The sequence below is a fragment of the Portunus trituberculatus genome, chromosome 2 (genome assembly GCF_017591435.1).
Source record: "Portunus trituberculatus isolate SZX2019 chromosome 2, ASM1759143v1, whole genome shotgun sequence".
In the NCBI taxonomy this organism is placed as follows: domain Eukaryota; kingdom Metazoa; phylum Arthropoda; class Malacostraca; order Decapoda; family Portunidae; genus Portunus; species Portunus trituberculatus.
Window position 1 is genome coordinate 5,534,634 of NC_059256.1, and position 10,000 is coordinate 5,544,633.

Here is a 10,000-nt window from a genome sequence, read left to right on the forward strand (position 1 = left end):
CTCCCTCTCCCATGAACCCTCTCACTCACCCAGAAACCTGAAAAAAACCCACATTTATCACACCAAAACATGAAAAAAATCTGGTCTTTCTATCAAATCACTCACACAAATTTGCCTCTCCCGGCTACTCTCACTCACTCTCACTCGCTCTCACCCACTCACCCGATGCCTGTGGACCTCATGATGCACTTGTGGGACTCACACTCGCATCCTTCCACCTCATCCACGTGTTTTAGGCCAAAATTGTGACCCATCTCGTGCGCCATTACCTCTGCTGTACTCAGAAATGTGCTTGTGGTAGAGTCCATAGAGACTCCAACTGATGCTGGCCTGGGGGAGAGAGAGAGAGAGAGAGAGAGAGAGAGAGAGAGAGAGAGAGAGAGAGAGAGAGAGAGAGAGAGATGACTGGTTAGAAGTGTTTTGAAGTGTTTTTGTGGTGTTTTTTGTGTGTTTTGTGTGTTTTTGTGTGTTTTGTGTGTTTTGTGTGTTTTGTGTGTTTTGTGTGTGTTTTGTGGTGTTTTGTGTTTTGTGTGTTTTGTGGTGTTTTGTGTGTTTTGAAGTTTTTGTGTTTTTGTGTTTTTTGTTTTGTGGTGTTTTTGGTGTTTTTGAGTGTTTAGGTGTTTTTTGGGTGTTTTTATGATAAATATTACACCCAATACATGTTAAACGCACTCTAACACACCCAAAGTGTACCAAAACACATTGAAACACACTCAAAATCCATCAAAACACCCCAAACACACCAAAAACACACTTAAACCCCACAAAAACACCCTAAAACACACAAACACCACAAAACACACTTATACCCCACAAAAACACCTAAAAAAACACTTATACTCCACAAAAACACCCCAAAACACACTTAAACCCCACAAAAACACCCAAAACACACAAAACCCCAAAAAAACACACTTATACCCACCAAAACACCCAAACCCCACCAAACACACCAAAACACCCCACAAACACACAAAACACCCTAAAACACCCAAAACCCCACAAAACACCCAAAACACACATATACCCCACAAAACACACTTATACCCCACAAAACACCCAAAACCCCACCAAAAACACACAAAACACCCCAAAACACACAAAACACCCCAAAACACACTTATACCCCACAAAACACCCTAAAAACACTTATACACCCAAAACACACCAAAACCCCACAAAACACACAAACCCCAAAACACACAAACCCCACAAAACACCCCTAAAACACACAAAAACCCCACAAAACACAAACACACATATACCCCACAAACACACATATACCCCACAAAACACACCCCAAAAACACACCAAAAACACACAAAACACCCCAAAACACACAAAACACCCCAAAACACACTTATACCCCACAAAAACACCCAAAACACCACAAACCCCACAAAACACCCAAAACACACAAAACACACAAAACACACAAAACCCCACAAAACACCCAAAACCCCACAAAAACACCCAAACACACCACCTTACCCACACATCCCTCCAATGGTCGCCTTCCCCACAGTATTGTTCTCAAAATCAACCCCTGTAAGAAGCTGCAGGTTATCCACGGCGGTGTTTGGATTGTGTGTTTTAAATTCAGCCAAATACGCTTGAAAGTTTTGTAGTGTTTTTCCGGAATCTTGGTCAACAATTTCGACCTTATCGTCTCTGTCCCAGACCTCTAGGTGGCTTAGCACTATGATGATGCCAAGCGGTCTGTAGAGCTGTGGGAGAGAGAGAGAGAGAGAGAGAGAGAGAGAGAGAGAGAGAGAGAGAGGAGAGGGAGGGTGAGAGAGAGGGAGGGAGGTGTATAGATAGATAGATAGATGGATGGATAGAGGGAGAGAGAGAGAGAGGGAGAGAGAGAGAGAGAGAGAGAGAGAGAGAGAGAGAGAGAGAGAGAGAGAGAGAGGAAAAAAATTATATTATACCAAATTGAAAGTTATTGTATATATATTGAACTCTCTCTCTCTCTCTCTCTCTCTCTCTCTCTCACACACACACACACACACACACACACACACACACACACACACATTCTTAAGACAATATTTCATAGGTATCATTAGAAACACACACGCACACACACACACACACACACACACACACACACACACACACACACACACACACACACACACACACACTTACCACATTAACGATATTGGTGATAACTTGAACGCGACGACTGAGAGAAAGGGAGGAGGAGGAGGAGGAGGAGGAGGAGGAGGAGGAGGAGGAGCGTAGTCTGTTAAATAAGGAATGGTCTACTATTACTACTAGTTCGACGTAACTAGTATTTTTCTGCTCCCACAATGCATCACCTCTCAGAGACCGCTCCACCTGTAATAGTAGTAGTAGTAGTAGTAGTAGTAGTAGTACATATCAAAATATTACAACTATTATCACTATTTCATCTCTCTCTCTCTCTCTCTCTCTCTCTCTCTCTCTCTCTCTCTCTCTCTCTCTCTCTACTCACCCTCCTCCCTACCCCCCCTTCCAGCTCCTGATGATGATGATGATCCGAGTTTGAGACACCTGCAAAACACGTTGAGACATGTTTGTAAAGCCACGTGGAAACTCTCTCTCTCTCTCTCTCTCTCTCTCTCACACACACACACTCTCTCTCTCTCAGACACACACACACACACACACTCTCTCTCTCTCTCTCTCTCTCTCTCACCACATCTGCCAGCGTGTGTCTTCAGGTGTGGCGTGAGCAGGTGTGGGCCTTTCAGGGTGTGCGTGCCAGGTGCGGGCGCCACCTCCACCCACACCCCCTCCCCCGTCACCACTGCGCCCCTGTAAGTAGTAGTGGTGGTAGTAGTAGTAGTAGTAGTAGTAGTAGTAGTAGTAGTAGTAGTAGTAGTAGTAGTAGTAGTAGACAAGAAGGAGGAGGAGGAGGAGGAGGAGGAGGAGGAGGAGGAGGAGGAGGAGGAGGAGGAGGAGGAGGAAGAAAACAAGAAAATAAAACACACACACACACACACTCTCTCTCTCTCTCTCTCTCTCTCTTACCTTGCACCATCGCAGAGTGAGAGGGCCACGAGTGAGAGCGGGTCGCCTCTCACCTCTCCCATGTACTCACACACCTCTCCCTCTCTCTCTCTCTCTTTCTCTCTCTCTCGATACGTTCTGGCCAGCAACTCTCTGAAAATTAATAGTAGTAGTAGTAGTAGTAGTAGTAGTAGTAGTATTGTTATTATTACTATAGTATGTGGCAATTTCTCTCTCTCTCTCTCTCTCTCTCTCTCTCTCTCTCTCTCTCTCTCACCTGTTAGGCCGTAGGTCGAGAAACAGACTCTCTTTAATTGAGCGAATTTCAAGAGACACGTTTCCACCGCCCTGTATCTGTGTGAGAGAGAGAGAGAGAGAGAGAGAGAGAGAGAGAGAGAGAGAGAGAGAGAGAGAGAGAGAGAGAGAGAGAGAGAACAAATCAATATATCACAACCACAACAACAACAACAACAACAACAACAACAACAACAAAAACAACATTAACTTACTGTATCTAACTGCCTTGCTGAAGAGGAGGAGGAGGAGGAGGAGGAGGAGGAGGAGGAGGAGGAGGAGGGAGGAGGAATGACCCAAATATAAACCTCTTTCCTCCAAATGCCTACAGCTCCTCGCTCTTCTCCGTTTTCTTTCAGTATCCCCTCAAATCCATGACCTTTGACCTCTGATATCTCGGCACGGGTCAGCGAGGTCAGCAAAATGACCTCGCCGACCCCAAGCAGGAAGGCTGACCAGTAGGATGCCTGCTTTCTCATCCTCCTACGCTGATTGGTTGCTGAAAGAAAACGAGGGTTGTGGGTGAGTTTCAGGGGTGGCTTGTGTGTTTGTGTGTGTGAGAGAGAGAGAGAGAGAGAGAGAGAGAGAGAGAGAGAGAGAGAGAGAGAGAGAGAGAGAGAGAGAGAGAGAGAGAGAGAGAGAGAGACCTTGTACCCATTTCACATGATGGAATTCAATGTATTAGTAGTAGTAGTAGTAGTAGTAGTAGTAGTAGTAGTACACACACACACACACACACACACACACACACACACACACACACACACACACACACACACACACTGTATCATGTAACTAGCGCGCGCACGCACACAAGTATTCAACGCACAAGAGAGAGAGAGAGAGAGAGAGAGAGAGAGAGAGAGAGAGAGAGAGAGAGAGAGAGAGAGAGAGAGAGTAGGAAAAAATGTGTCAATAACAACTACTATTACTACTACTACTACTACTATTACTACTACTACTACTACTACTACTACTACTACTACTACTACTACTACTACTAACTAATACTACTAATAATAATAATAAAAATAATAATAAAAATAATAACAACAATAACAATAAGAGAGAGAGAGAGAGAGAGAGAGAGAGAGAGAGAAAATGTAAACAAACCTAAAATCTCTCTCACTTCTCCTCCTTCCTAGTACCTCACCTCTGCTTTTTCTCTCCCTTGGCTGGAGAGAAAATTGGAGAGAACTGGAGAGAACACAGAACACGGACGGAGGGAAATAGACAGGAGAGAGCGGCACAGCATAACCTCCCCCCACCACAGCCAGACGGACACTGATGACGCAAGATACAGACTACTTCGCCCTACACAGACACTGAAATTGCCCTACATTTTCCTTCATTGCCCTACGATTCAGGATGAATCATGAAAATATCTCGATATTAGTTGGTAGTTTTTTTATTTATATACTGCTATATAGCAACAACAAAAATAATATGTTTTCTCTTGTTTAGTGCAGGAATAGACCTACATCTTATCTTTCTTGAAAAAAAATTGAATATATAATATAGATAGACTGGTGAAGCATAATGAACCCTAAATGAAATGTAGGCCTAATAAAAATATATAATTGAACATAGTACAATGATAAGTTAAAAATGGGCTAGCTTATAATTCTTACCTGTAGCCATACATCTCTAAACTTTTGCTTCCTGGGAGTCTCCTTTTCTTGTTTATCTAGCTCCCCGCGGTACTGTCTTTTCTTTTTGGGCGTAGAAGGGGAATCAGCCATACTATCACTATGTTTTCCTGTTAACACAGTCCTAAATAAAGGGGCTACACATGCATAATGCCGTTAATACAGTCCAGTTCCAAAGAAGACGGCAGCATGCTCACATGTACACAGTAGACCTGTCCTGCTCCTGTTTATCAAGGGATATATTCGTCGTCTCAGACTCGTCTGGCTTGTGATTGGCTCTCTCCTTTAAACGGGCCAATCACAAGGGGCTGTCAGATTTATGAGAAGCATTTTATGTTATGACTTGTGACTTATTATTTATTGTTGAAGAAGTTTTTTTGTTACATAGTAGAGGGTAATAGAATTTTTTAAAAATTAGTACCTTTTTTTTAGCATATTTCCTTTCCGTTTACATAATTAATCTTTTGATGCAAAATAATTATCACTCATACCAAGAAATCGTAATTGCCCTACGTTTTGCTCAAATTTTGTAAAATTGCCCTACCGCCCTACAGACCAGGATATGAGGCTAAATTGCCCTACGCGTAGGGCAATTGCCCTACGGTTGGCAACACTGGGACAGACAGAGACAGAGAGATTGGGGTTAAACTATTTTGTCGACATCACTTAAATAAAAATAATAATGGTAATAATTCGTTGATTTTTAATGATAATGATGTAGAAAATAGTAATGATAATAATAGTAGTGAAAATAGTAATAGTAGTAGTGGTTGTAGTAGTTTTAATGGCCTAGAGAGAGTGAGATATGACGGACAGAGAGACAGACAGACGCGGGTTTTGCTATTTTGTCGACATTACCACAAAAATAATAATAATGCTAATAAACCGTTGACTTTTGATAATAATAATGTAAAATTAGTAATGATAATAATAGTAGCAGTAATAGTAATAGTAGTAGTGGTAGTAGTAGTTTTCAAGGCCATAGAGATGACTTGCAGTGTTTTCGTCCATTCAAAAGTCACAAACTTCTAAATTTGAACTATTTATATATATATTTTATGCTGAAAGGGGAGAGGCTGAGCATAGGCCGAGGGTAAGAAAATAGATAGGCTTATATAGGCCGTGGAAGAGACGTGATAGACAATTTGCTATCTTGTTGTAGACCACAACCACAAAACACCCTTAAAACCCGCGTCAAACTGTTGTTAATCTGTCACCACAACCACAAAAACACCCTTAAAAGCCTTTGGAGTGTGGAAATGTTGTTAATCCCGCGTCACTTCAACTAGAGCCTTTGGAGTGTGGAAATGTTGTTAATCTGTCACCACAACCACAAAAACACCCTTAAAAACCCGCGTCACTTCAACTAGAGCCTTTGGAGTGTGGAAATGTTGTTAATCTGTCACCACAACCACAAAAACACCCTTAAAAACCCGCGTCACTTCAACTACACCCTTTGGAGTGTGGAAATGTTGTTAATTTGTCACCACAACCACAAAAACACATTAATACTACTACTACTACTACTACTATTACTACTACAACTACTACTGCAACACACATATTAATACTACCACAAAAATTAGTTTAAATTATTGCTATTATTATTATTAGTAATACTTCATTATTAAAAGAAATATTAAAAAAAAAATAATAAAACCGTACACGTAAAAAAATAAAATTAAAGATTATCGTACAACTGACATCCTAAGTTGACACATGCGCACCATTACCAAAACCCCAAACAAATCTCACCCTTCTCAGTGTCCCTCCAGCATCCACGGAGGGAGGTAGTGCGCCGCTCCTTCGAAACACGCCAATTGAGATAATACTAGAATATATTAATTTAGTGACTCTTTAAAGGTCAAGGTCACGTGACTAGTACCTGACCTTAGTGACCTGACCCCCCCCTTGACCTCCGGAAGTGATAGGTACGTGGGATTTGAATATTTTGGGTTATTTAAAAATGTCGTATTTATTATTATTACTATTACTACTACTACTACTACTACTACTATTATTATTATTATTATTATTATTATTATTATTATTATTACTACTACTACTACTACTACTACTACTACTACTACTACTACTACTACTACTACTATTATTATTATTATTATTATTATTATTATTATTATTATTATTATTATTATTATTATTATTACTATTATTACTACTACTACTACTACTACTACTACTACTACTACTACTACTACTACTAGAAGAGAGAGGAGGAGGAGGAGGAGGAGGAGGAGAAGGAGGAGGAGGAGGAGGAATAAATCTGATATATCTTTAATTAGAGAGAGAGAGAGAGAGAGAGAGAGAGAGAGAGAGAGAGAGAGAGAGAGAGAGAGAGAGAGAAGAAAGAAGAAACTCTCTCTCTCTCTCTCTCTCTCTCTCACACACACACACACACACACACACACACACACACAATACAATGGAATGTATATGTGTGTTCTCAAGAGGAAAGATAACACACACACACACACACACACACACACACACACACACACACACACACACACACACACAGAGGCAGAATACTGAAAGGGATTATACAACATCATAAAATACTTAATAGAAAATGCAGGAGAGGTGTTTCCCATATAGAAGATCGGAAGGCATCAGAAACCTTTATATCACAGACCGATACCACTAACAAGGGATCCAATTCCTTTAAGACAGTAAATTAATACCAAACACCCTATTAGGTTTTAGAAAAGGAGGGTCTTGTGTCACTAATTAAGATTCTGTTATAGCTTAGAGTACGAGAGAGAGAGAGAGAGAGAGAGAGAGAGAGGTTGTCTGTATTAATTTGTATTTAAAAAAGGCGTTTGACAAAGTACCACACGCAAGATTAAGATAGAAAGTTATTTGAGGGGGGAGAGAGATAAGGACGATAATTCAAGATAGTTAATTTGTATTTAAAAAAGGCGTTTGACAAAGTACCACACGCAAGATTAAGATAGAAAGTTATTTGAGGGGGGAGAGAGATAAGAGCGATAGTTCAAGATAGTTAATTTGTATTTAAAAAAGGCGTTTGACAAAGTACCACACGCAAGATTAAGATAGAAAGTTATTTGAGGGGGGAGAGAGAAATAAGGACGCTAGTTCAAGATAGTTAATTTGTATTTAAAAAAGGCGTTTGACAAAGTACCACACGCAAGATTAAGATAGAAAGTTATTTGACGTGGGGGAGAGAGATAAGGACGCTAATTCAAGATAGTTAATTTGTATTTAAAAAAGGCGTTTGACAAAGTACCACACGCAAGATTGAGATAGATAGAAAGTTAATTGACGGGGAGAGAGAGATATAAGGCCGATAGTTTAAGATAGTAGAGACCAGTAGATACCACAGGGGTGCCACAGGGGTGAGTATTGGCGCCAAAACCTATCCTAACTTCTATTAACCACATGGCAGAAGTGAACAGCCACAGAAATCCGTTTTGCAAATAATACCAAACTGTGCAGAGTTAAACAGCATTATACAGCAAAGAAGAGGATTGTGAAATACTGCAAGAACACCTAGCAATGGACCAAGAAGTGGGACATGGGGTAGAACTGTAGAAAGGCAAAAACGAGAAGGACTTAGGAGTGACGATGTACCAAAACAATCAACCGGTACGCCATATTGATAGAACCTTTAGAGAAACGTATAACCTACTTCCTGCTGGGTGAACAGGGGCCATACACACATACACACATACACACACATACACACACACACACACACTTTAATAAGACCCAGATTGGAGTATGCAGGAGTAGTGTGAAGCCCTCATACAAAGAAACACATAAGAAATTGGAGAGACTACAAAAAATGGCTACAAGAATGGTTCCAGAATTTAAAGGGATCACATATGAGGAGAGAGAGAGAGAGAGAGGGGATCAGATACTTTATAAATGGATCAACGGAATGGATTAAGTGGATAATGAGAAACTGATCCCGAGAGAAGAATATGACACTAGAAGCACAAGATCGCATAGTAAGGGTGTTTTTAAGGGTTTATGGTGTTTTAAGGTGTTTTGTGGCGAAATAGTGTTTTAAAGGGTGTTATTATGATCTTGGGGTTTTTTAAGGGTGTTTTAAAGGTGTTTTGTGGCGAAATAGTGTTTTAAAGGGTGTTATTATGATTTTGGGGTTTTTAAAGGGTGTTTTTAAGGGTTTATGGTGTTTTAAAGGTGTTTTGTGGCGAAATAGTGTTTTAAAGGGTGTTATTATGATCTTGGGGTTTTTTAAGGGTGTTTTTGAGAGTTTATGGTAATTAAAAGGGTGTTTTTATGAGGGTTTATGGTGTTTTAAGGGTGTTTTTGTGGTTTTTAATGGGTTTTGTGGTGTTATTGTGACTTTAAGGGTTTGATCAACGGAATGGACCAAGTGGATAATGAGAAACTGATCCTGAGAGAAGAATATGACACTAGAAGCACAAGATTGCATAGTAAGAAGCTGAGGAAGGGAAGATGTCTGAGAGATGTTAAAAAATAGTGAAGAATATGACACTAGAAGCACAAGATTGCATAGTAAGAAGCTGAGGAAGGGAAGATGTCTGAGAGATGTTAAAAAATAGTGAAGAATATGACACTAGAAGCACAAGATTGCGTAGTAAGAAGCTGAGGAAGGGAAGATGTCTGAGAGATGTTAAAAAATAGTGAAGAATATGACACTAGAAGCACAAGATTGCATAGTAAGAAGCCGAGGAAGGGAAGATGTCTGAGAGATGTTAAAAAATAGAGTTTCCCGCAAAGATGTGTAGAGAATTGGAACCGTTTGAGTGAAAAAGTAGTAGTATTAGTAACGAGTGTACATATTTCTAAAGAAAGATTGGATAAGTGTAGATATGGAGACGGGGCCCTGGAAAGCTAAAACACACACACACACACACACACACACACACACACACACACACACACACACACACACACACACACACATTAATAAGAGAACACATTTACTTACATAAATACTTCGCCTCTATGGAAACACACACACACACACACACACACACACACACACACACACACACACACACACACACACACACACACAC

General features: G+C 40.4%; 2 protein-coding genes across 3 annotated transcripts in view; one reads left to right on the top strand and one right to left on the bottom strand.

Moving 5' to 3' along the window:
- LOC123503552 (zinc metalloproteinase-disintegrin-like atrolysin-A) overlaps positions 1–5,571 on the bottom strand; it is an 11,885-nt gene extending 6,314 nt beyond the window's left edge. Inside the window, exons 1-10 of one of the 2 annotated variants that reach the window (XM_045253413.1) lie at positions 4,926–5,571; positions 4,448–4,578; positions 3,510–3,793; positions 3,278–3,354; positions 3,022–3,153; positions 2,687–2,805; positions 2,483–2,541; positions 2,155–2,346; positions 1,492–1,727; positions 163–330 (exon numbers count right to left, since the gene is read on the bottom strand). In XM_045253413.1, coding sequence (XP_045109348.1) covers positions 163–330; positions 1,492–1,727; positions 2,155–2,346; positions 2,483–2,541; positions 2,687–2,805; positions 3,022–3,153; positions 3,278–3,354; positions 3,510–3,793; positions 4,448–4,578; positions 4,926–4,939 — 1,412 coding nt within the window. In that variant the 5' untranslated portion in view covers positions 4,940–5,571. The remainder of the gene's footprint in view (positions 1–162; positions 331–1,491; positions 1,728–2,154; positions 2,347–2,482; positions 2,542–2,686; positions 2,806–3,021; positions 3,154–3,277; positions 3,355–3,509; positions 3,794–4,447; positions 4,579–4,925) is intronic. The other variant, XM_045253423.1, reaches the window with a different exon arrangement.
- Positions 5,572–6,718: 1,147 nt separating this feature from the next.
- Positions 6,719–10,000, top strand: part of LOC123503576 (centrosomal protein of 104 kDa-like) — a 9,805-nt gene continuing 6,523 nt past the window's right edge. Inside the window, exon 1 of the mRNA XM_045253470.1 lies at positions 6,719–6,874. The gene's annotated coding sequence lies outside the window, so the exon portion shown is untranslated. The remainder of the gene's footprint in view (positions 6,875–10,000) is intronic.